The 26823-nt window shown below is 47.4% G+C and overlaps 1 protein-coding gene across 1 annotated transcript in view; it reads right to left on the bottom strand.

Annotated features, from left to right (window-relative positions):
* The window catches only part of LOC307242701 (signal-induced proliferation-associated 1-like protein 2), an 82176-nt gene that overhangs the window by 17780 nt on the left and 37573 nt on the right, over window positions 1–26823 (bottom strand). The window contains exons 4-11 of the mRNA XM_080017246.1: window positions 25401–25589; window positions 19683–19857; window positions 19334–19437; window positions 17497–17654; window positions 16305–16881; window positions 11025–11299; window positions 4094–4348; window positions 1810–1956 (exon numbers count right to left, since the gene is read on the bottom strand). Of these exons, the coding sequence (XP_079873372.1) occupies window positions 1810–1956; window positions 4094–4348; window positions 11025–11299; window positions 16305–16881; window positions 17497–17654; window positions 19334–19437; window positions 19683–19857; window positions 25401–25589 (1880 nt within the window). The remainder of the gene's footprint in view (window positions 1–1809; window positions 1957–4093; window positions 4349–11024; window positions 11300–16304; window positions 16882–17496; window positions 17655–19333; window positions 19438–19682; window positions 19858–25400; window positions 25590–26823) is intronic.

The raw sequence follows: 26823 nt of genomic DNA on the forward strand, positions 1-26823 counted from the left end.
TTGACAGACAGCCAAGGAGGTAGCGTGCAGCTAAGCCTCTTGTCACGGTCTGGAAGAACTTACACATGCCCGTGCCCGTGCCCACACACACACACACGCACGCACGCACGCACACACACACACGCACACAGGCGCGCACACACACGCGCACACACACACGCGCACACACACACACACACACACGCACACACGCACACACACACACACACACACGTCTCCAGGATCCTGTTGAAGTGTAACACGGATCCCTCCCAACCCCAAGCCTGTGCCTGGCCAATGAGCACACAAGGTCATGAGGTGAGCCTGTGGCGGGGGTGGGAGTGTTGAGGTGTCCTTGAGTGAGACAGCCAACACCTAGCCAACTGCTCCCGGTGAGCTAGTTCTCCACTCGCAGGTGAATGAAAGTCATTAATTGTGAAGCGGTCTGAGTGGCTGAAGTGGCTTAGCACCACACACACTGCAGTCCATTCACCATACTGATAACCGTATTCATGGAAAATGTTCGAAGCCCCCTTACCACACCCTCACCAAACAAAGCCTCTCTCATTTGTTCTCTGATGAACCGCAGCAATGCCACTGCGTTGTAGTAGGTCATTGCGATATATATATATATATATATATATATATATATATATATATATATATATATATATATATATATATATATATATATATATATATATATATATATATATATATATATGTGTGTGTGTACACACACACACAGGTACTCCTCACTTGACGACAAGTTCCGTTCCAGGACCAGGTTAAGCAAATTGGTCGATAAGCGAGGACCTGTGTTGTTTCACGGTAAGGGGGTGTGTATATAGTATATATAGTATATATAGTGTATATACTGTTTATAGTACATATAGTATATATAGTGTTATTTCATGGTAAGGGGGCGTGGCCATTGTGAACGCTAGTGTAGTGAATACTGACAGACTGAGGGAACGAGACTAAGACTGAGAACGGAGATGAGATAAGATGTATACAGTGTATATAGTATATACAGTGTGTATAGTGTATATAGTATATATAGTGTGTATACTGTATTAAGTCTATATAGTTTATAGTGTATATAGTATATACAGTATATATAGTGTATATAATATATAAAGGGTGATGTGTGATGAGATGCTTGATGCTGAGATACATAATAATACAGACTGGTCAGAGAGCTGGTTGGAAGTCTGAGTGGTTGTTAGACAGGTAGGTTGTTAGACAGTTAGGTCGTTAAGTGAGGAGTACCTGTATATATCTTTATACCGTTTCAATCGATATGTCGCAAATCACGGTGCTTTGGATTAATTGCAGTTTCAGGGACCAAACACGGTGCACGGAGCTTAACAGGGAAGAAATAAAACCACCGCCCGTTGTTTACAACCTTTTCAACGAGTGTTGATGAAAAAACGTCGTGTTTTGTCGCCAAACACCAACTTGTGTTTAATAATGATACCTCAAATTGCACGATGGCACCCTTCATGGATTATTACATTATAACATTTGGCCGTCTGCTACCACAAGGTGAGGGTGACTACCGAGCCCAACCAAAAGTACCGCTTTTTTTTTTTTTAGAAGTGTTTTCAACATGTCTGCCGAGATCGCGTTTTAGTTCAAGCTTTCTGTGAATGAAAGCGAACATCTTTTTTTTTTTTTTTTGCAATTTGCAAATATGGTTAAAGTTTGGTTTCGACATATACTGTATATCCTTCATTTCTTGGGCTTATTTTGCCTCTCCTGTGAATTTGAGAGCCCCGACAAGCAGTTTTTGGCCTTATCGCCCAGCCCTAGGGTGTGGTTCCATACCCATCGTATCCGGGCTGCTGGGACCAGGTGACACTACCGCAGGGTCCCGGGTCACTGGAGGAGGACTGGTTACTGGGTGAGCTGCGGTAGTGCTGGTCTCCCTTGTTGCACAGGGTGACCTGGGGGTTCTCCAAGTCCTGCACCAACCTGAAGACACACCCGGGCACAAAGGAAGATAGGAGGTTTAAACACACCAGGACATACAGCATGATGTATGTACAGCAACGTAAGACGGCTGATCTGATTGCAGTAAACCAATGTTGATATTTTGGGGCCCCCTTGGAGGCTGCACCAGTCGGTGCACCTTATTGGTTGCGGCGTTGCTCTCAGCTTAAACTTGAATTCTGGAGACATCGTAAAACTTTAGAGGCTTAGAGGTCCAGATTGAAAACCAAACGTGGGGTTCAAGGTCTGCCGTTCCCCGGAGGCCCGTCCTTTAAGTCGCCTACCAAAAAGACATCACCAGACTGGGTGGAAATCAAACGGAGCGTCTTGGGAGCCGCACTGGATTTCACATTAGCTCCCCACTGAGGAGCAGCCATTTTAAACCCCACTGGACACCTCCTCTCCTCTTTAAAAAAAAAAAAAAAAAAAAAAAAAAAAAAAAAAAAAAAGAGGATTCTGGATGGTTTCCTCACTCTAAACAAGGAAACGATCAGCAGCCTAGCCGTGTTCAGCAGCCTGAACACTATGGCAAGACTTCCTTCATTTCCGCCCCGGTCGAGGTGTTTGTCAGAGTCGGAGGTTTTAATGTCAAATAGCAGCAGCTGCACTCTCTCCCTCTCTCTCTCTCTCTCTCCTGGGGGATATGAAACGTCATTTTTCTCCCGGGTGCTGCAATAACATTGAGAAATAGTTTGCAATGTGCCAAGTCTGGGGTCAGCAATAAAGCCAGCCAGTCTGCAGCTAAGCCATTGCTTTCACTCATTTCAGCTTCCCCCGGTGTGCATGTGCATGAGATGAGAAACGGCACGGGAGGAGGCCGCGCCGGTGCTACCAATGACAGCTCGTCACTTGAAATGATGAGAGAATATGTCACAAAAACGCCATAATCAATCTCTCTCTCTCTCTCTCTCTCTCTCCTCTCTCTCTCTCTCTCTCTCTCTCTCTCTCTCTCTCTCTCTCTCTCTCTCTCTCTCTCTCTCTCTCTCTCTCTCTCTCTCTCTCTCTCTCTCTCTCTCTCTCTCTCTCTCTCTCTCTCTCTCTCTCTCTCTCTCTCTCTCTCTCTCTCTCTCATCTTTGTCCAGGGAAGCGCTATGCCTTTGTTTCTGCAGTAATTGGCCAAGATGAGCTTGGCCGTGTCATTTCCTCTGTCACCTCCTACTGGCTTGAGCGCAGGGGGAGAGGAAAGGAGAGGACGGAGCCTGGGAGCGAGGGGGGGGGGGGGGGCTGAGGAAGACAGAATTGCTTGCCACCGGTGCCAGTGGCTCTGATTAGGGAGTGGAGGCAGCCATTATGTTGATATGGCCGGAGCAGGCAGCGCTGTGTGTGTGAGGGGGGCGGTGGGGGCTTTGGGGGGTGGAGGTAGCATGACACACTGGAAAGGTTATCATGGCTGCAAGGGTTTCATTAGAACGGACAAATTACTGCTTTACACAGCTCAATGGAAAGGGCGGTCTCCATGATACATAAAACAACGCCTGGGTCCTCTCTGGAGACACAAGTAAGATATTACAGCCTATTCACCAAGCTCAAATGTTCCGTTAAGATTATATATAGTAATAAAAAAATAAAAAAAATCGTAAAAAATGTATATACTTATAAATAAAAAATAATAAAACGTTTGAAAAGATGTCAAGTCTGAATTTGACATCTTTTCAAACGTTTTAAACACCACTGGACACCGCCTCTCTTCTTCTTGGAATAAATGGGAAGCTATTTTTTCGGCATTCTGGTCGGTTTCCTTGCGTTTGTCCCATTGGACTGCATTTAAGCACAGTGAGAAGCTGCAGCAGAAGCAGAGGGGTACATTTGTACATTTGGTTAAAAGGAGTTCAGCGAGGTTGCGCTATGAACTGAAAAAAACACTTCAATAAGGCCCGGGTTGAAGAATAGCGAGCCTATCCTATAACATAGAAAACCTGGAACGGAAGGTTTGGTTCACAATAATTAAAAGCTGAACTAAGCTTTGTGGTGTCACTTCGGAAGAGAAGAGAATCCCACGTTTAAGGTCAACATCAGAGACGGCAGAAAACTTCCCTCAGTTTCAATGTTCGTTGCTTTTTTTGTGTTTTTTTTTTTAACTCCAGGGGTGAGATGGAAGGGGCAGGCGAAGCGGGGCTACCTGGGCACGTCCGGCAGCTTCCTGTCAAACGAGGTGCTTCTTGGGATGGCCGCCTGGTGCTGCTGGAGCAGCTGCTGACACTGCATGCGATCGGGCCCCTGCGTGGGCGAGCTCCTGGAGAGCTGCTGGCCGGCGGGCGTGGGCACCCGGTGCCAGGTGGTGTTCCTCCTGAAGGGCGTCTTGTACTCGCAGGGCGTCCCCTCGCTGTCCACCTTATACTCCACCATGGGTATTCGGTAGAGCTCGGAGCAGCCCCTAGTGACATCAGAAAAGCACCTGGGGTCAAGAGACCGAAAATCTTAGTATGGTTTGGGAGGAGTTGAGCGGAGAGTGTGAAATTAGCCTTTGTTTAATACAAACAGCATACAGCACCACAATAAATACAGTTTACACACTTTACTGCATTTATTCAGGGTTTACAATATCGTGTACAGTTGAGTTATAAGGACGAGTGGAGTTATTTGGGAAACGTCCTAAATTGGTATCGACCTTCTCGTCTGAATCTGGGTAAGATAGACAAAAGGCCAAAACTATGGTAGTATCCCCTTGAGAGTTCAATGTGGTTGTCTCTGGGAGCTCCATAGAGCCTCCCGGAGGAAATCATATTAAATAAAATAAAATTAAAAAACACTTGTATAACCGCCAGCTTGATGTGTGTGTATTTTCAGAGGTGTATGTTTACTTTGTACTTTTTTTTTATACTGTTGATTTTGTTTCAAGGTTTATTCTTCAGTATGTTTTTACCGCTTAAATACCTAGTCAGTACTTAATAGGTTTATAGCGCTTTAAATGTTCTGAATTCTTGTTTCATTATCCTGCAATATTTTTATTGTTATTTTCATTGTGTTTTATAGAGTTAACTGTGAATTTTTGATTGTATTTCACTTTTTTCAGATATATTGCGATATTGCTTTTTCATAATTTGATTTAATATTTTATTCCACTATTGCATGCCCGTTCAAAATGTAAGGCTTTTGAAGACATGTTAATGGAACGGTTTAACAAAATTTTAATGATTTAGTCCTGTGTTCAACGGTGGAAGATGAAGCCGGCGGTTAAAGTCAAACACCGGGTAAAGACACTCTTCCTGACTCAGCCGCAGAGCCCTGAAGCCCCACCCGATCGCTGTTCATTGAAAATGTATTCATATTATATGTGTCCAAATTACACCAAATTCGACACTGCAGGTCCTTGGGTCATAGCAACACAACTGTTAAGTGTGAAGTAGATCGGATGATCGGTTTTAGGATAATTAAAGGACATTCATCCATACATACTCCATACAGTGCATACAGACAGACAGAGATCCTGCCTTTATAGGTCGATGGTTGTTATTATTGCTGCCTATTGTTTTGATGTGAGTTGCTGGGACGTTGGAATTTCCCTCTGGGGATCAGTAAAGTAAGTATCTATATATCTATAAGACTGCCAATCTCTGATACACCTGGGGCCAAATCCGACTCTTCTTTACTTTTTTTTGTGAGAGGAACATGCGTCGGAGTTGAATACCTCGGGAGCCTGAGATCTGAGGCCGACGTTGAGCTCCCACCCTGGGCTGAGTAGCTCCATCTCCATCCCATTACCGTTAACAACGCTAAAGATCCCCGGCCCCAGACGGAGCGCAAGATGCCATTTCATGCAACGTTAATCTCCGAGCTGGGGTAAAGGCTGGCGTGTACTGTATATTGGGGAAGAGGAGGTTGGCCCCCGGGTGGTGGTGGGTCAGCGGTAAGCAGCCTGGGTGTTCTGCGAGCTCTGCTCAAACATCTCAAGCGTGAGCTCTATGATTACACTCGCCCAGTTTCCATGATCCACTGCGGAGCGTGGTGTGGTGTGGTGTTGGTGACGAAAAGAGAGGGGGGGGGCGCTTTGTATACTCGTCTGTGGCCCGTACATATGCGGTGGGAGAGGGGCGGACCGGGTGATTGCGAAGAGCTGTGGTTTGGGGTGGGGGGGGGCTAACCCTAATCCCCTCTCAGAGAGACCCTTTCATCAAACTGGGCCACGGGTGGCTGAGCTGTTTACAGCTGGCCTCCGACGGGACGAGCAGTGGGTGTTACCATCATCCCTCGCTTCCTCCATTGCACCCTTCGCCAACATCTGGTGGATGTCAAGGCCACGTCGGTCTCATCCGTGATGGAGGGACTTCGGCGAGCCTCCTCTGCACGCTCCGTATCATAGCACTCCCATTAATACTGCACGCACAATGTCATGCATCGCCGGCGTGATGTATGGAGCCAATGGCCAGGGCAAGGAGTTACATTAAAAGATCAGAGAAGTAAAAATAAGGCGAGGCTCCCTGTGCGTGTGAGATCCGATACGATGAAGGGTTGAGTAACTTAATATATTAGTGAGGCTGTCCAAGCCAACACCGGCAACAGCCAACCGCATGTTTTTAATTTGAAAAGGAAAAAAGCTTACGTATATATTTTAATCACATTAGTCCTTCTGAGCAACCGTCCTGCCTCTTGTGGCTTCTTGGGGTTGCAAAAGCAAACTCTCCGTTAAAGCAACAGTACCGGTGCCAAAGAAATCACCGCTGTAGACAACAGCGGCACATACACAAAGGGCCGAGTTGAAACGCGATCTTCCCACAATCCTGGATTGTGGGAACACACGACTCCTGATGAGGTTTAATTTAGCTGAAATTTAACACAGAGGCGGGGTATATTATTAATACAATTTCGACATATTATACAAAGCATCTGGTGGCCAATAATTAAATTACTCAAAAATTCAGTGATTAATTGCAAACTATGGATTCAAGCCTATGACAGCCTCCGTGATAGTGAGTTTTTACACCTCTTCTATATTTCTATACTTGACGGGGTACATCAAAATAGGTTTGCATCAGTGCTAAATACTTCACAGTATTGGCTGTAGTTTTTCACGGGGCTGCTATCCCACTCATTACCTAGATTAACTGTGTGTGTGTGTGTGTTCATCCCTCTAGGCTAGGTTGCCATGCGCGTTTACTCTCCGAATAGGTTAATCACAGCAAACAGCTTGTCAACAGAAAAGGTCCAGGCTACCATCCCTGGCCGTGCTTATTGCACGAGAACCCCCCCAAAAGAAGGGTTTATGTTTTTCGTTTTTCAGTTATGCAATCAGAAGGTGAGCGATGTCCGCGTGTTTGCCCGAAAGCGGAAATAGAGGAGAAAAGTGGCCCGTTCCTCCTGTTTGCCGTGTATAGGAACGCTCGGGCGCCCATTGTGGAGAGGAAATGGGTGTTTGGTCAGCAGGTAAACCGGAGCTGCTCTGTGGACTCGAGACCACGCCCAGAACTGTCAGAGATCAGCGCACAGTCAGTCCTCGGACTTGGCTCAGGAGGAAGGCTAAACACTGTCGTTTTTGCAATCACACGGCGAAAGACGGCATCCAAAACGTGAGGCCAGCACCACATTTAGAGGCAGAGAAGCAGAAAACGAAGACGGATACTATTTTTAGCAGTTTGGACTTCATCACCGTCTGGGGACGGTCAAAATGATGCAGAATAAGGCCGCTCCTCCAGCCCTGGGCTTGTAGTAAATTACAATAAAGAAGTGTTACGACGGGACCGGGGACCTCAGGCGGAGACCTGTCACTCTAATGACGGAACCAGCAAGGGAGAGAGATGCTAATCCATTCCCACACTCCAGACAGAGGGGTTGTGACCCCGACCAGTCTTTCGGAGGCACTTGTGAAAAAAAAAAAGCATCTTTAATGAGGCCACAGAGAAGCATATAGAGGAAAAACAAAACAAAACAAAACAAAAAAAAAACCCACTCCAGAGTCCCCTGCAGTGGCCACCCTGCCCACATCTGAAGAAGAAGAGTTCTGAAAATGGAGGCAGGGTGTCGATGGTGGAGTGATGGAGGAGAATAAACTGCTCTCTCGGGGGAAAAAACCTGTCTCCCTCTCTCCCCCCCTCCCTCTCTCGAGGTGTTGCTGCGGAAGTAAGAATCATGACTCAACTTCGGCCCGCAGCAAAATCCATGACGACAGGAGCGAGCGCTTCAAGGTAAAGGTCACCACTTCGCCATTTAAATGTCACAGCCAATACTCATCGCAAACAGGAGTGTGTGGCGCTGGGTTGAACCCGTCTAAATTCAGCACGTGCACAACTTGTTCAATCAAAAATGCGGAAACCCCCTCGATACAAGTCCACCCTCTCCATACAGGCTTACTAATATACTGGACATACAGTATCCACGAGCATTGTTATCATACTATACGTGTACAAGCTGCGGCGAGTTCACCAGAACTAAACTCTACACACAAAGCGACGTTGAGCGAGAGCCAAACTGCTGCCGTTCCCCAAACGGAACATTCTCATCTGGAAGAGCATTCCTTCTTTATTACGGCCTGCTCCAACCGCTGCTGTCCAGGGCTTCAGCTGAACAGCCTGAGCTTGTTTAAAGCTTCCTTGAGTGACGACGGGAAAAGCCCCCGGTACAGCGCCGGGTTAGAAACACATCCTGCTTCCAGAGTAATAAATAAACAAGGAAATAAATAAATAACCAAACAAACAAACAAATAAATAAATAAATAACCAAACAAACAAAAAAATAAACAAACAAAGCGCTCGGCCAGACTAATGTCATCTATCAGCGCCGTACGTCGCTCAGACCGGGACGCACCGGAGCAAACCCCTGTGAGGCGCTAGGAGCTTGAAGCTTTGAGTGGCTCTGAGGCCAAATCACGTCCAATATTAAAAAAAAAAAAAAAAAAAAAAAGACAAGGGTATGAGCAGAGACAGCAGACGCATGACGATGGCTTTCCTGTCAGTGTCGTGTTGGGTGCATGGCGTGCTCTTCTTTTCTCCCTGAAACATAAAAATGTGTCGTTTGAAACTGAAACTCTATTGTCTGGAGGTCATGGGACTGTTCATTGTTGTGAGACTGGCTCGGTCTCTTTCTGGACACGGCAGACCGTTGCCGCCCGCTGGGCCCCCCCGCCGAATTCCTTTCCGTTGAGATAATAGCGCGGGGGCGGCGGAGGGGAGGGCTGGAGCGCCCGTTGACGACCGCGACACTTGAGCAACTCAAAAGAGCCGGCGGCCAACCGATTGGAGGGCCCTTCAGATTCCTCTCCCGACCTCTAACCTACTGAAGGACCCTCCTCTGCATCTTATCCCACCGCGTTGGCTGCATGCGTCTCGGCGCGGAGGGAGAAATGCCCAAGTTGGGCTTCGAACTGGCGTCGGATTCCAGGATGGCTGCCGGTGCCGTAACTTCTGCTAATCTGCCCAACACATCTGTTGGCAAACATCAGGCCGGGCCGGGCAGCCTCAACCAGACCTTTGAACATACAGGATGACGTCATGCACACTTAGTGGAGGGCGGCGCGGCCTTTTTTCCCCCCAAAAGCATCCTCCGTTGGCTCCCCCTAGTTCCTGTGGTGTCGGTCCCGCCGCGCACACGGCCAACACAAGCACGGGAGCGCGGCCAGGGGATCGGACCGCGGAAAGCTTTCATTTTTGTAATCGCAGTTCTTGGAGATGGAAGCGTTTGTTTGCCCGAGACAAATTGGGGTTTTGGAAGGCGCTTGTTGCTGGACGGCTCCCCTGGACTCTGGACTGCCACCGTACCGCCGCGCATCATCACGAGGTCGCGTGAAAGGATCAAAGGCGGGTTATGTTCTCACCTAACCTCGCTGGCAAATTCGACTCAAATTCCTAAATTGCTAATTCATTGTACACATGAGCAATAATGCCAGCGAAATCCAGATTTACCGAAAGAAGAAGAAGAAGATTCTTTTGTTTGCCGAGTCAACACGCGTAAAAATTTGTAATATGATTGGATGTGTTTAATTCTGCGGTATGACGCGTTCATGTAAAAACATATAAAAATCTTGTCTTGTCAAGGAGATACTGATATGCTTCCATTGGAGCCTACCACAGCCTCTCTCCCTCTCCCCCTCTCTCTCTCTCCCCCTCTCTCTCTCTCTCCCTCCCCCTCCCTCTCTCCCCCTCTCTCTCCCCCTCCCTCTCTCTCTCTCCCCCTCCCTCCCCCCCCCTCCCTCTCTCCCCCTCCCTCTCCCCCTCTCTCTCAGAGGCAAAACAATTTCCATGTTCTAATTGCAGAAATACAAGATAAAGGCGAGCGAGGGGAGAAAAAGGAAAGAGGCAGGCGTGAGCCTTCTTCTCATTATCATTAGCGGAGAAAACGCTGAATTGTCCGCGTCCGCCCAAACCCTTCAGACGCAGACGCGCCAATACAAAAAGACTGCCCTCTCCAGAGAAATTAAAAAGAGCCTTTAATGAGTGCAGCATCAACCTCGCTGTAAAAAATTAAATAAAGCTAATATGCAAGCACTTCTCCGGGCGACTCGTCTTCTACATTAAGCCCTGGCGGCAAATGGGAGGTAATTTAGCAAAAAATTGTGAGAACAAAAAGAGGCAACCCCCCCCACAACTACATATTTCCATTGTCGAGAAAGAAATGACTTAATACTAAGAATAATAACTTTGTGCAATATGTTGAAATAACACTGTAATAACATTGTAAAAACAGTTTTACAGAATAACTGATACCTTATATCTCTGCAATCGTTCCTGTGCATATAGTCGCACTTGTATATTCTGAATATTTTATATATTTGGCTATTTCTGTTCTTTATTTTTGGCCATTTGTCTACATACTACACATCCTTTGTGTCTAGGTGCCGTGGAGCACCATACTCTGGTACTCTTGGATCAACCCTGAGGCCAATGCCCTGCTCAAGGGCAATGACAGGAGTGTGTACGTGCCATGTCTTTTGGGTGGAAGGAACATATTGACCTCAAAACCCACATGGACGAGATACGGGCTCCAAACAGAGAGGGCCCCGGTCGGCTTTGAACCGACGACCTTCTTGCTGACCCACCGCAGGCTACAGGACTTCTCTCTCATGTTGGAAAACAAAGAGGTTAGTATGGTTAGAATGAGAAAACAGACGCGAGAGCCGCTACCTGCGCGGGGTGCCGTCCTCGTGCGGCTGGATGATGACCACTTTGACGGTGATGGAGGTTCGAAGTAGGTCGATCATCTGTTCGTGGGTGAGGGTGGCGACCGCCACCTTGCAGATCTCCACCAGGCGGCTGCCCTGCCTCAGGCCCGCCTTCCAGGCGAAACCGAAGGGCTCCACGTCGGCCACGATGCCCTCGAAGTTGACGTGGAAGCCCAGCTGGCCCAGGCCGTTCCGACGCAGGGTGATCTCCGAGGTCTCGCAACCCCGGGTGACAATCTGGAAAAACCGAGACTCGTACTTTAAAAATCGTCCCAAAGAACAAAGGAACATTACACAATGAGTTTTAATGCATTTTTTTTTATAAACTTTTACAAAACTTCATTTAGTAAGATAGTTACTAGAAGAAGAAGAAGTTTCAAATTAGGAAAACTGCTCGTCCATCAGCAGACTGGGAAACTTTCATGGCAGCAAATAAGAGTAGAGTTTGTACATTTTAGAATGAGCAGTACCACCCCCACCCACACACACACACACACACACACACACACACACACACACACACACACACACACACACACACACACACACACACACACACACACACACACACACACACACACACACACACACACACACACACACACACACACACACACACACAGAGAGAGAGAGAGAGAGAGAGAGAGAGAGAGAGAGAGAGAGAGAGAGAGAGAGAGAGAGACAGAGAGAGAAAGAGAGAGAGAATGCAATTAGAATGAATGAAGCCCTACCCTCGAGCAGCGCTGCATTAGTGTGTTTGTTCTGCTAATCCCAAGAACCTCTCAAATGGATGTAAATAAAAGGGTTCATCCTGGGGCTCAAACAGATTTAGCTCCGAGGGCTAAGTAACAAACTAACACACATGCAGTGAGTACGCATAAATACGCACTGGCCTCGGAAGGCAATTTCACCGAAGCGAATCACATACTGCATCACACAGCGTGTGGGTGGGCCACATGAGAAACCAAGATCCCAACATTCGACAGCGAGACGCAGACAAAAGACCACGAAACCAAACCTTTTCAAGCCACTAAACGTCCACCATGGACAAGACTCAATCTAAGTTGCACTGACTAACAGCATATTTTCATCACAAGAAACCCAAACGATATCCAAAGGGCTGCAGTAACCCAGCCGGATTAGTCTCAGGTCAACCCCAGGGTGGCCGCCTCCATTCGCCACCAGAGCAGCAGCTGGTTTCAGGGACACATTAGCTCCAACTACGACCTGTCAACACCCCAGCAAGTCTCTCACACTGAAAGAAACCTGAGCCGGCAGAGCAGGGGGGGGCATTAAACCACAATGAAACAAATACCTGTATTAAGTCCTGTGTTTTTCCCCGGGCCAGGCAGCCCGGCTAGATAGGGAATTAAAAAACTCCAAGACTTTAACTATGTGAGACAATCAGTCAAATGCGCCGAGACATTCTGATTGCCAGAGCGGAACACAACAGTCTTTCTCCCCCCCTGAGGTCATCAGTGAAACCTTGTTGGTTGACGACGTTAAAGCTATTACAGGCCTACGGCTTAATCGCACAGCGACAGCGCCAGGTGACGGCTGTAGTGTGTTTCCTTTTGCACGTAGAAAACATGCATTTCTTTGTGTGCCGTCTCAAACCCTGGGAATCAATCGGTTATTCCCGTTAAAGATGTCAGATTGATCCAACCAGAGGAAAAACTTTGGTGAGATGATCAACTATCTAAACCGTTGTCCCGGATAAAATATACAGGGGACCGGGGGAAATTGGACGAGCGCAGTCGAACAGGTCTCTGGACTTCAGGTCCAGAGCTACCTGGGAAAGAGGGTACATTTTATGGGTTTGGGGCCACGCTGCCATTCAAGAATCAAACTGCCGTTCGTCATGGAATTAATTAGGCCTAAATAGGAGCTTTGTAAATAACCTAATTTTGGCTCTTTACTCCGTCCGTCCAGGAAATGAAGGCGCCCAGATTTCCATCAGAGCGTCCAAATCGCATAGTGGTTAAATCTAACAGGACACTTGTTATCGCACATGAAAGATGTGTGGTCTCTGAAGTTATAATAATAATGGGGCGATGGCTTGTATGTCAGTGGGTGTGCGATAAGCGTTGCTGGGGAATTTGTGTCACCACGGGGCAAGCCAACAATGGGGTCAGGTGAGCTGTGACCCAAACCACTAAAGCCCAAAATGAAGTTTTCACTCGGATAGGCCATCTGAACATCCATTTAGGGAAGACATCCACGGAGAGTGGATGATTGTGGAAGGCCTCGTATTATCGTGTTTTCGTATTATCTTATTCTTCTCGGCCAGGATCGCAATCTTTGTATGGAAATTGCCAATGGTATCGTCTTCCTCAGTGTCATTTCCTCATGTCAGTTACAGGACACCGACTCATACTGAGAGGTGAACAACGTAAAACTGTTCACTTTACTTTTATGTTACCACCGCACATTTTCTAATGATAAATTTGCTATGCGTATTTATTTAGACTCCTCGAATGAGAATCGTTATAGTACCTAAAAACTAAGGTATGGCACCCCAGACCAACAAGACTGTAAAAAGTAGGACAGAAGCTTTTTTCTGTAATAAAAAATAGAAAAAACGAAAAGATGCCGACTTACGTCAAGGCTCGCTAACTAATGATAAACAGAGACATTTTCCACAGGGAGGAAACATTTTGAGACGGACCGAGGCACGCTGCATTCAGCAAAGACCCAGTTAACATCAGGCAGTTTTGTTATTTTATTTAGATTTCACACTAATTACGCCGGCCCAAATAAATGTGTAACATTAGGGTGAGCGACATCGTGAGCTCGCTTCCTTTTTTTTTTTTTTTTTTTTACCCGGCCCACCCGGTGCAAGCTGCACGCAAGGGGACCTGGATATGAACCACGAGGCCGAAGCGGTCCTGCTCCCCACGCCGGAGCCTTTCGGCAGGAGAAGATTTCAGAGCGGAAAATCCGCTCACTTTTGGGTCAGTCCCGTCCCGGTTCACGTTACATCACAGGCCTTGCGGCCAGTAACTCCTCCCAATGAAATGTGATAGGAGTAGATAAGACACCCCCGGGATGCGGGCGGGGATGGCCGGCTCCCACGCGCTGATCATCCCGCTGCTCTTTACTGGAAGTTACAGCCAGACACTTATTAATACTTGATGTTCGCGGCTCGACAGCCCATATAGATCCTGAGCTTATCTTGTGTAACTTGTCTTGCTAATTCTGTTGGTAAGTGGACAGTTACTGTGAAAGGAGATTAACAAATCCAGCCAGCAGCGATATCCTTTGGCTAATCATATATGCAAATATATACGGCGCCGTCCCTCCTGACGGTAAGTGTAGTCGACACCGAGTGCCCCCATTTAATATCCTTAAAACTCATGCAGCTTTCCTCTGCTTTTTGACAGGATAACCAGCGTTGGGTAATCTGCATACTCAATTGCAGCCATTCAAATCCTTAAAAGTAAAAAATAGATCCATATTTAAAAACCGCTACACACAATTACCTCAACTATTCCCAATTCCCAAACAGGAATATGGTTCAGGTGTGTAGTACCGTCGATTTGGATGGAAGCCCTCAGAGAGCAGCCATGACCAACGGTGTCTGTTTAAAAAGTGAGTTGTTTTGGATTGCGGTGCGGAGGAATTGGGCCAGTCTTAAGCCAGAGCTTGGATTTCGGCTTCAACATTCTCACGGGAAACAAAAAGGTTGCCTGAATAAAAAGTTCCAGCAAACAAATGATGGGAACGAGCCCAGGATGAAAAAAAAGCGTACAGAGAGGAAGGCTAATGAATGCCACGTGTTGCAGGTTGGAAGGAGAGGCTTGAAACGGGGACGAATACCAGCAGGACTGTCGGCGTTGCAGGGAGACAGCAATGAGAGGAGTGACAAGGTGAGCGGTTCTTCAGCAATTTAAACCAAGAAATACAGCTCGTAGCCTCTCTATTCTTAGTCCGCCACACCAAAAGTGCCCCAAAAAAGTTTCCTCATCTTGCCCTCAAAACTGGGTTGTGTTGTCCTGTTTAAGCTGCTTTCCTCCTTTTAACCTGCATCCAGACATTTGGCAATTTGAGAATGGACCAAATCACGTCAGGCCTAATCTTTTACTTCATTAAATCAGCCTCCTCTCACAGTGCAGCCTAAGCCACATTTCAGTATAAAAATGCTGTGTTGGTTGTTTTGTTTTTTTTCTCTCTATAATACTTCATGCTAATCGAAGGCAGGAAAACCCGCAAATCGGTGAAGTTAGCCCTGATCTGCACACACACACACACACACACTGGCCTTGTGTGATGAGCCAAAGAAAACTATCAAGGGAGGCGGGGGCGTAGTCCTGCGTGGACTGTGCTGATTACACCTAATACACTCCCATTCAGGGGACATCGCTGTCTCCGCACAGGCCTGGGAGGACCTGCTGAGCTGGCTGGAGGCCAGGACAAAAGAGCGGGAGCCAGAAAAAGGTGGTGGTTTTTTTTAGGGTAAACACCACAAATCATGCTCTTGCCGGGTTGCGGGGAGAGGGAGAGATAACAATGGGGGAAGAAAAAAAAAAAAAGAAGGGCAAGCCAACAATGGAAGCAAACGGAGGAAATTGTAATGCACAAGTCCGACGGGACACGTAGCGTTGAGCCAAGCGAGCGACTCCACCGACCGAATTATGAAAATAACTCAAGGTAGTTTGAGCGGGTGAGAGGAAATACCGGTCAAAACAGGTATCTTCTGCTTCGTCTCATTTTGTCACACAAAAGCATCTTGCGACAAAAGCCTCGTTCACATTTCAAGGCGTGTTTTGAGTGTTTATTACAAAAGGAGCTAAGTCAAAATGGCTGAAAGGGGGTGTGGAAAATCCTCCCCAGCCTCTAAGATAAATCGCCCAACCTTGGTGGAGCGACCGAAACGGCCAATGATACCTCGCCGCAAAAAGCCGCCCTAAGAGAACCACCACGACGACGACATGCGGCGTAATCCCTGCGGCCAAATACACCACAAACCCTGCGATCACAGTTCTTGGCGCCTTTGACGTGTCTCCCAAAAGCCAGAGGGCGAGCTTTACCGGACATTTCAACAGGCCGCTGAGGGTGCTGCTCGGCCGCCGCTTTCACCGAGGAGAGCTTCCCGGGTCTAAAACGAACAAACTCTTCACCGCAGAGGAGTGGAACTAAAAACCGAACGAGGAACTCTTTCCTGCCAAAGCCTCTGAAAAAGAGCAGGTGATCTCCGACGGAGGACGGAAACAACCTAAGTTGAAAACCAGGCGGGGCTCACCTCTAGCCTCTGGACCATTTCCCTGATGTCCTCGCCGCAGTTGTCGTGCGCCGAGAGCATGACGCACTCGCCGCGCTCGTAGAAGACCTTGATGCTCATGATCCCGGATGTCCAGCCGATGACGTCGCGGCAGGAGCAGTTGAACACCACGTTCTTGGACTCCTCCTCGATGAGCACGATGAACTCGTTGGAGATGCCCAGCAGGCAGTCCACGTCCAGGGACTGCCCGAAGTCGCGGGCGCGGGCGCTCCACGTCACGGCGCCCACGCTGAGCAGGTGCGCGTCCTTCCTCGGCTTCGCCCGCTCCTTCTTCTTGGCGCCGAGCGTGATGAAGCTGAACTTGACGGCCGAGTCCATGGTGGCCGTGCTGACGAAGTTCTCCGCGAGGTCGCGCAGGTACTCCTGGCGCGTGCGCGTGGCCATGGCGCGGAACTTCTCCGACTTGTGCGCCGCGTTCTCGCCGTTGATCACCTTGGCCAGCAGGAAGTCCCTGAAAACGGCCGACTTTGGGAAGGTGACGCTCTTGGGGATCGGGGGACCGAACGGGGGTACGTCCTTAGACCTGGATACAGCCACGCTGAGGGGCGGGCGCACACGCACACACACACACACACACACACACACACACACACACAGCATGATCATAGTGCTTTTGGAAAGTGTAGTATAAAGTGAATGAGCGAATTGTAGAACTGAGTAGCTGTTTCAAGGGAGCCCTAAATTATATAGCTCTCGGGGCAATCCTTTTCTCTTAGACAGACCGAGAGGAGCCTGGAGGAAACGTCTCATTTTGTTGGAACTGATTAAATGCTATGTTATTAACAGGAGTCATCTTGACTTATAAAAAAAAAAAAAAAAAATCGGAGTCGAGAGCCATAAGTCATAATTGCAAGGTGCCTCTGAAGATAATAACTGTAAAACATTAAAAAGATCAAGAGAACCGAGTGATACCCTGGCATTACTATGAAGTCATGAAAGGCAGCAGTGAAATCATTTAGCAGACTCCCATTACTACTTAAAGGCAATCCGGCACGAGGGAAGGACACATCAAAAGAGGAGTTTGGAGGAAGGTGCGAGCGCGGTTCAACAGTTCCCTCAGCCGGGTTCAAAGAGGGGCACCACCGACCGACCGCCTGGGACCCGCGGGCGCCGATATCGGCCGACTCGACGGGTGTACGCTCGCTGGATTTACCTGTAGCAAACATTATCAGTGCAGGGATTGTGGACTTTAACGATGACAAACACGTGCTGGAAATGGGAGCGGATGTTCTTTGGGGTGAAGGGAAGGGCCCCGGGCTCCTGGAACACGATGGTGACGATGTCGTTGCCGATATGCCTCTTCCGCAATAACTACAAAGTCAAAAAAAAGAGGGGAGGATGAAGACGCAGCGCAAATAGGCATGGCAAAATGACATCATACTGTATATCAGGTTTACAGGGTAAACAATTATGGCGGCAAACTCTCGACGTATTGAAGCCTCGGAGACAAAACCTTTAACGACAGAGACCATTCTGAGAGCATTTGGAAAGCGACAGCTAACGAAAACAAGTAATACAGCTGGAGACGAGTGAAATTGATTAAAAGTAAATGAATAAATCAATAAATCTCTCAGCGATGCGGCACCAGCGCTCATCAGGGGACACGCCAAACTATTAGCAGCAGCGCAACTGCAATTTTCAGTTCTGGCCAACAATGTCTATTTTGATCAATTCTTAAACCCCCAACATCATTTTTCCAGAGGCTGAAAAGAAAAAAGAAGAAAGGCTTGGTATATGGGAGAGAGAAACCTCATTTAAACCCCACACAGGTTGGGTCAGCGTTGATTTAGATGCAGCTGACCCAATTGGCGGGTTGGGGGGCGGGCGAGCGGGAGAGAGACAGGATAAGAGAGTACAGTAGCAAACTTGACGGAGAGGGATGAGCTCGCTGGAAGATTACTGCCGGGGATTAAAAAATGAAACACAAAACAAAATCCCAGACAACTCAATACAATTTGAAAGAATTGATAAATGAAAAAGAGAGAGAGAGAGAGAGAGGGGGAGAGAGAGAGAGAGAGAGAGAGAGAGAGCGAGAGAAAAATCCCTTAATCCTGCCAATCAGTGACCTTTGGAAGCAGGGGAACGGATTTGCCCTCCTGGTATTTATTTTGGTTTTGCGTCGGACCCTTTCCTCTGCTTTGTCAAGCAGGAAAAGCCTGCGCCATTAACTGTGGCGCTGTAAAAAAAAAAAAAAAAAAAAAGATTTTATTTAAATTTACAAAATCTCATCAAGTGCTTTTAAACTTTTTTTTACATATCGAAAGGTAGAGCAGAAAATGCCCCCCCCCTAAATAAAAAAATATATAATAATAAAAAAAAAATAATAATAAAAAAAAAAAAAATATATATATATATATATATATATATATATATATATATATATATATATATATATATATATATAAAAAAAACACACACACACACACACACACACACACACACACACACACACACACACACACACACACACACACACACACACACACACACACACACACACACACACACACACACACACACACACACACACAGTATATATACATACATATATATAATCTTGAACCCAGGAAAGACAAAAAGAAAGTGCTCCCCCTTCATACCCTCATTGTTGTAAAGCCTAAGATAGTGAAACCTGGATAATCAGGGGCTTTGCGGGGTCTTCAGCCGCCAGCTCACCGCTGGATCCCATTAATCCCACTTGTTAGCTGCCGACGGACACAGAGACAGTCTTAATACAGAGTCCCCATTCCATTTCTGGGGAAGGCGCTGATTAAAAAAGCGACTGCGGGGAGCGGTTGCTGTGGAAACACATCATGGTTTCATCCAATAGGTCATTACGTTGCCGCGGATGAGCCTCTCGGAGGGTGGTGGTGGGGGGTGGTGGAGATTGGCAGGAGCTGGGGAATTGAAGATATCCTAAAAAGGAAGCTGTCGAGGGGCTTATTACACACGGTTAAGGAGCACCGTTTGGACGGCGCGCCTCCACTGACCTGCTGTCTGTTGTTGGGGGTGTAGGGCAGCAGGGTAGAGACGTGGAACATCAGCTCGTAGTCCTTGTAGGTGGTGTAGAGGGAGTGGCTCCCCGTGGAGTCGGCTGCGGCACAAGAGAAACGCACGGTCAGGGCGGCGACAGCGGGGCCACTCCAAAAGCCACTGCTGAGCTGGGTCTTCCAGGTTAAGAGAGGAAGAGTCCCTCCTCAGGCATTTGGAGTCAACCCTCTGGATTTGATTTCGCCCCAGAGGTGCGACTGATGGAGCGCGTCAGTACGTGTGTGTGTGTGTGTGTGTGTGTGTGTGTGTGTGTGTGTGTGTGTGTGTGTGTGTGTGTATGTGTCTTACTCTTGTTGTCCAGCTGAGCTCTGTACTTGGTGAAGCCTTTGAGGCGAACTCTCTGGCCCAGCAGGTCCAGGAACTCGTCCAGAGCCGGCCCGGCGCTCTCGTTGTTGTACATCTCTTCTTCCGTACTCTGGCCCGCCTTGCAGTACAGAACGCCCACCTTGTGCTGGAAGCTCAGCTGGACACACACACACACACACACACACACACACACACACACACACACACACACACACACACACACACACACACACACACACACACACACACACACACACACACACACACACACACACACACACACACACGCGTTACGGTGAGGAGGTCTGACGGACAAAGTGGGGCGAGGATTGAAACGGAAGAGCGAGGTGAAATGACTGGACGCTTCGAGACGTTTGCATCGAGGGGTCTACACGTTACCTGAAGTATAACACACACACACACACACACACAGACACAGACACAGACACAGACACAGACACACAGTCTATTTTTCACCCGGCAACAGCTCATGCCAGGGCTTTCATAACCCCTTCACCCGTCGACCGAATCCCCCCGTTGTTTTGTTGGTTTTTTTTTGCAGAGCACGGATATAGTCTCAAGAGCTTCGAGTCAAAGCGTAAATCAACCTGGGCTAATAGCCGCCGGTGAAGTGCAGCTGCACCGCCGCCAGCAGGGTCCGACTAACAGATATATAGGCAGGATCACCCTTGGATTATGGAGGAAATACTATATAAGCTCCCATCAATGGCATTTAAATCCTTTTTAAGAAGACTTATGTAAACAAGACTGTTACTTTGTCATTGAGTCCCGCTGCGCTGGCCCACGTATGACTTAAGCGCGGGAAACGATCGGCGTACTTCACAGAACACACCTTGTCTTGCAACTGTAATTTCCTTTATTTTTCTTTTTTTTTTTTTTCCTCCCCAAAAGGCGGTGAATTAATCATCCGATTGAGTGCATCATGAGTGCGTCGCTCTCTGAAAAGAAGAGAGCGCGTCAACACAGAGGAAAAAATTAAAATTAAAAATGAAGCTGAGCTCCCACTGCCTCGGATGGGAACACGTCAGCGAGAGTCATTTTACAACGCAGACAGGGTCGATTTTCTATCCTGTGAAAGTCATGAATTTTTTACCGCTTACAGCTCCCCGATGCCAGATGAGAGAAGCGAATTGGAAAAAAAGAAGAGACTGTCGCCACCTGTTGCTCTTTCTCTTAACTGAAAACCGCCTCTTGACACCGTGGTCACCGCGTCAAGGCGGGAAAGGTGATTAGGCGAGGAGTGGAAGGCAAGGAATAATCCTCGGACTGAGACAAATCTGAGTTGTCTGGGGCGACGTCTCTTTCCCTCTCCTTTACAGGTTAACCGCTCCCAGTGTCCCTCTGACACGGTTGTCATGGTGACTGGCGCTGTACTTAGGCTCCAGCGGTGACCAAGTGCTCCAGTGTATTATAGCACCGCGCCCAGTGGAAACGGCGTGATGTGGGGGCGATGTCTTCTCCTCTGTCCTACATTATATGAGCTCACTTAACCCCTCGCTCCGTTGCCCCTCAACAGATCGGCCAATGGACGGCAAGCTCACTGCCCTTCGGCGGAGCCGTTACACGACACCTGAAAAACACAGACACACAGCCCTGGACAAATACATACAAGGGCTGAGCAGGGCTGTGGAAAGCGCCTGTCTCGTTGACTGGACTTAAATACCTTGCCTCAAGAGCACGTTGATGTGATGAAGTCATAATTAACTCTGGCATTAAGCACAAATATGGCTCTAAAACATTCTGGAAGAAATATAGAAATGCTTCCCCACGCTTTCGGTTGGCTCGGCGAAGTTGGATTTAATTTACAGCGGTGAATTTCAGGATCCAAAACTGGGTCCACCTGGGTGGGTCCGCATGGCTCGTGGGACACTTTGCATTTTATTTTACTTTACTCTGCTGACTAAAAAAAAATAAAAAATAAAATGGTATTTAGAAGCCCAGGAAACTATAGTTGCTATTGTCTCAAGGGGTTTTATATTATTTAATTAGGTTCTTAGCCCTTGTTGCACTTTTAGTTTCTTGTTTCAACCGTGCACTGTGGATTCCTGCAGGGTTAATTCTATGATGTAAAGGTTAAAATCTGACTTAATGACTAAAAGGACAAATCTGGATTCCCAGAGGCCAGACCAGCTGACAACCATTGGTCGAGAAGGAATGCGTTAAAGCACATCCAAATCCGATTTGCTGAAAGCAGCTCCCGGAACGCAATTACACCTCGCCGTGAGAGCAGCCTGTCGCAGCCCGGGACCGGCTTCGACCGGCGTGAGTCCCGCCGACCGGCTGTGTCCACTCAATTTAGAGGTCAGCGCTAATAAGCGACAAATTAAAATAATTCCCGAGACGTGGTTCGCTCTCTGCTCCTCGGCTGCGATTTTACAATGGAACCGGTTTCTCCGGGGGCAGGGTAGGGAAAGCATAACTAAATAAATAAATACATAATCAAACAAACAAACAAACAAACAAACAAACATCTCACCGCCCGCCGTGTGCCAAAATGTGCCTCTTGCTGAACAGCTGGGAATAAGGTGTTTGCCAAAACAAAACAAAACATCATCATTCCATCATATCGCTCTCCCTCAACATCTACTTTCTCACCCTGTCCACTGCCAGAGGCTGCTTGAACCCCCCCTTAAAAGAAGCACAGAGCGAAGAAATGGAAAGAGACTAAATGAGGGGGGGGTGGGGGGGGGGGACAACGGAGCCTCCGGAGCGCTCGGAGACGGACCTGAGCGAGGTGCAGCCAAGTGGGGTACACAACAGCACCGTGGCATCTCTCTGCGGGGCGGGGTCAACGCAGAGTACAGCCTTTTTTTTTTTTGACTGCTGTCCTGACACACTTTATTTTAATTTCTTTCAAAACAATATGGACTGATAACTTCTTCGACTGGTATCCAAACTGCCGTGCAAAAAAATTTAAAAAAAAATCCTAAAATCCCATCGGGGCCATGACAACTTTTGAATGTTCAGTACAGTGAGGGTGTGGTCTGTCATTTAATTGTGAGCTAAATTAAATTTGGTTCTGACAGACAACTCTTTACTGCACTTCAAAATGATCTTTATTTATTTTGCACGGTTTCAGTTTGGCGTCCCAGCTCTAATGCTCAGCTCGAATCGAATAGAAGAGTAGAGCCCACCCGGCGGATGCAGCGCAGTAATCGCTGATTACGTTATCTTGCCTTGATGAGTCATCATACGTTGTAATGCTGCCAAAATTGCCTTTTTGACAAAAATCATATTATCATATAACATACCGTGGTGGAATTTGAGGTGACTGCTCGGGGTTAGGATGGGTGTTATCGCTCGTGAGACGTCCACGCTTTATCCAAAGTATTTTGCAAATTACGCAAAAGAGGCTCTTTTTCGGGAATCAATTCCTCAAAGTTTGATCTTTTCTGCTCTGTGTGTCTATGGTCCTCTGTGTAATAAGGTGGACCTTCCTGTTGCAGAAAGCAAAAGTCATCCCCGGTCTTTTGTGTCCAGTGTTTGGATAGACTCACTACCTCAACCCAAGAGGTACAGCTAATGAGGTGGATGATCAGCGGCTTGCGGCAAAAACACGGCAGGACATTTATTTTTCTGAACCTGGAATCCCCCCACCTCTACGGGCGGAGGCTCTGTGGCAACGCAGCAAAATCTATAGGGTCAAAGAACATGAAAAAATTGATGCGGTACTATTCAAAGGATGTCAAGCTCGCTATCCACACAATATCAGCGACTTAATCCTTGTGTTCCACGGAACCAAATTACTTTGGGGAGAGCTGATTAAGCTCTGTAATATCAGTGGTAGCAGGTGGTTGGAACTAATCCTTCCCACCTGCGGAGCGGAATCGCACTGATCTCGATCTTTTTCCCCTGTTCCGCTGATTTCAGGAATGAGCGTGAAATTAATGTCCATTGATTCCATCAGATCAGAACCCACCCAAACATTAATAGGGACCAAAAAAAAACTGAAAAACAAAAAAACTATTCCATCCCGGCCCTTTTTTTTTTTTTTTGGCGAGATCTCGTGATTTTCACAACAGTCATTGTGAGAAATCACAGGAGCAATAATAATAAAAAATAAAAAATAAAAAAATTGTTGCCGAATTTCTTTTCCAGGCGTGCACGGCGCTGTCGAAATGACATCCGCATATGTTGCGTTCTCTTATTACGCCGAGAGAAAGCGTTACAGCCTAACTGCTGCAACGCTGCTTTCACGAGGCTCCAGGAGACTGACACAGCGGGGGGCTGCGGTTCCCAGGACAGGGGGGAACAGCTTGCCGTGCACACAGGAGCGTGGGAGGATCCATACTGCTGTGAATGTTCTCTCCCCCCCCCCTCTCCCTCCCTCTCCCGCCGAAGCTTTCAACAAACGTTGCTTTCTCATACAAATGCGTTTAAGTGCCGCTGAAAGTTCAACTTGGCCAAGGAGTTTATTATTAGAGCACGGGTGAGCTTGACCTCATAAATATATGATCAAACCGCGAGCACGTAAGAATAACTATGTCTCAGGGACGACCAGCACGATTTCAGTTTGGTATGTAAAGGAAAACAGTCGTTTGAAGAATTGCGGGGCCTGAAACAGTCGGTCGCCGGTAAAAAAAACGAATAAAAAATGCCCGCCATTTGTTTATCTGAGCGTTTGTCTCACATTTCAGGTGAGATCTGAGCGTCTACCCACAGACACTCTCACACACTGAGGAAGCTGTTCGCACGGCCGGCAAAGAGGAGCTTCCACCGGCGTTTTGAAGTTTCAGGGATTTTTACTACATTCGCAAAGTGTGCAACGGCTTCACACTTTGAAGCTACGGTACAAAGCGCGATATTCCTGCGAATGGCATCGAATCAGAAGACCAATAAGTGTTTTCCCAATCGATGCGTTCGCAGAAGGCAGATGTAAAATCATTTGTCATGAGAGCGCATGAGGTATGGGAAAATTCGCTTGAGGCAGCTTTAACTCGTTTCCAAGAGCGTCTTGCCCTTCCTTTAGAGTGTCTCTCCGTGTGCATTTCTTTTTATGTGTAACACGGGGGATGCTGTTGAAACACCCCATCATAACCATCACCTCCCTTGTCAATTGGAAGGATGAGATCATGGCGTAGAAAGCCTGGTACATTAATGAGCAGCAGATCCTCTAATGGCTCGACAAGTACTTCCACCCTCCCGCTGCTCTTTCCATCTTTTTTTTTTTCACCGGGCGACTCATCGGACGGCTGAAGACCACGCCCCGAAGCCCGACCTGCTATACCTACAAACATGGACGAATAGAATGACAGCTATTCATAATGCATCCTGTGCCGTTCATACTAAATACATCCATGCCAAATCACCTGCTCCCAGATGAAAAGAAAAAAAGAATGACAAAAGCATATAGAGCGGTATACCACTCAAAGTCTCCTGTGCATTCTCTGGATAGAAAAGGTGTTTAAAAAATAAAAAATAAAAGATAAATCAATAACGGTCGCCGTGAGTCTTGAATTCATATTGATTCCATTTAGGTGTGATATTGGTGGCCTTCACCTCGGCCCGGGAGCTGGTGAGCATCTTCAAAAGTGTTGACAGGCGTCCGACGGATGGCACGGAAGCACCCGCCGTTCACGCTTTTCTATAGGTGACACGCGCGACCGGCAGAAAATAACGGAACAAACCCCCCGCGGAGCCTCGTGGCTTCTCCCTCTCTCTCTCTTCCCGGGTACTCACCCCTTGCTCGTCCAGCTTAAGCAGCTGCTCGGCGACCTTGGGCGAGTTGAGGGCCAGCCTCAGGCACTGGATGTTGAGCTCGGGGACCACGTACTCCAGCACCTCCTTCAGGGGGAGCCCCCTCGCCGTCCCGTGCCTCGCCGTGGACGGAACGGCGTCCTCCAGGATGGCCCCACGGAGTGTGGTGAGCTGCCGGGGCCCAAATAACACAGGTTTATAACGTGCCCTGCTCAAACGTCTGAGTAAACCAGTCACCGATATGGACCTGTGACAATGAGAGCTTCCCCCTATAGTAATTGCGTTGTTTTTTTTTTTTGTGGTCAGAGCCATACAACAGTTGCCCCCACCCCCCCAAATTAGAATGTGTACTGTCAGAACAACAGTTTCATTATTCGATCTTGGATCAACATTAAAGGATACCATTGATGCCAATGGCTCCATTATTGGCTCCGGTGGGAGCCAACATCCAGGGAGTTGCCTGCTAGATTATTGAGACAGGCTAAGTGAATACCCAATGTTAAGCAGCGCTTTACAGTTCAGACCAACGTGCCAGTAAAAGTCAACACCGACATCTTCCAACGGACAACCCCCCCCACCCCCACCCGTGTGGTTTATTCAAACCCTTGCAAAGGAATTTAGACAAATAAGCGCCATTTTCGACTCCCTCGGCAAAGCACCACGAATGCGGGCACAGGCAGTCGACGGCTCTTTGACGGCGATGCACTCCGAAAGGCCGATTACAGTGTCATGGAAGCAGACAGAGGAGGAGGAGGAGGAGGAGGAGGAGGAGGAGGTGAGGCTAAATGATATTACGGTTCATGCAAATAGACTTTCTAGTGATCTGGGAGTTAAAACAATGTCTGTGTGCTACTTGCAAGAGCCTCACATGACCCAGATACGGTGTTCCGTCTGGGGAGCGGAGCTTCAAACCAGGGATGGCATTTGATATCAGTGACATTTTCCCGCCTGGCGCATCTGTCACACCTGAATTATTTAGGGGCCTGAGACCAACCAGCATCAATCAATATGTTTTATTTTTTGTCAAGTTAATGGGACTGTGGTTACGTTCAAAATGACCAGGAAATTTTAATCAGGGTAATAACTAATTATAATAATAATAAATTATTATTATTATTATTATTATTATTATTATTATTATTATGACAGGATCAGAGGATTGGTTACTTATAAAACGTTCTTTGTTACAATCACTGCACTGGGTAAGACAGGCTTTCAGCCGTTATTGGAATGAACTGCGAAAAAGAGTGTTGACGTTACAGCCTCACTCATTCCAGGGGATGATTTGAAGGTAAGATTATGGTCTGTAAGATTATGGTTGATGTTAAGGCCTGTAAGATTATTTTGTTCGAATCAATCCAATTTGAATGAATCGCATCGTATTTGTTCCACATGTGTAAGAGAT

The sequence above is a fragment of the Zeus faber genome (genome assembly GCF_960531495.2).
Source record: "Zeus faber genome assembly, chromosome: 16".
In the NCBI taxonomy this organism is placed as follows: Eukaryota; Metazoa; Chordata; class Actinopteri; order Zeiformes; family Zeidae; genus Zeus; species Zeus faber.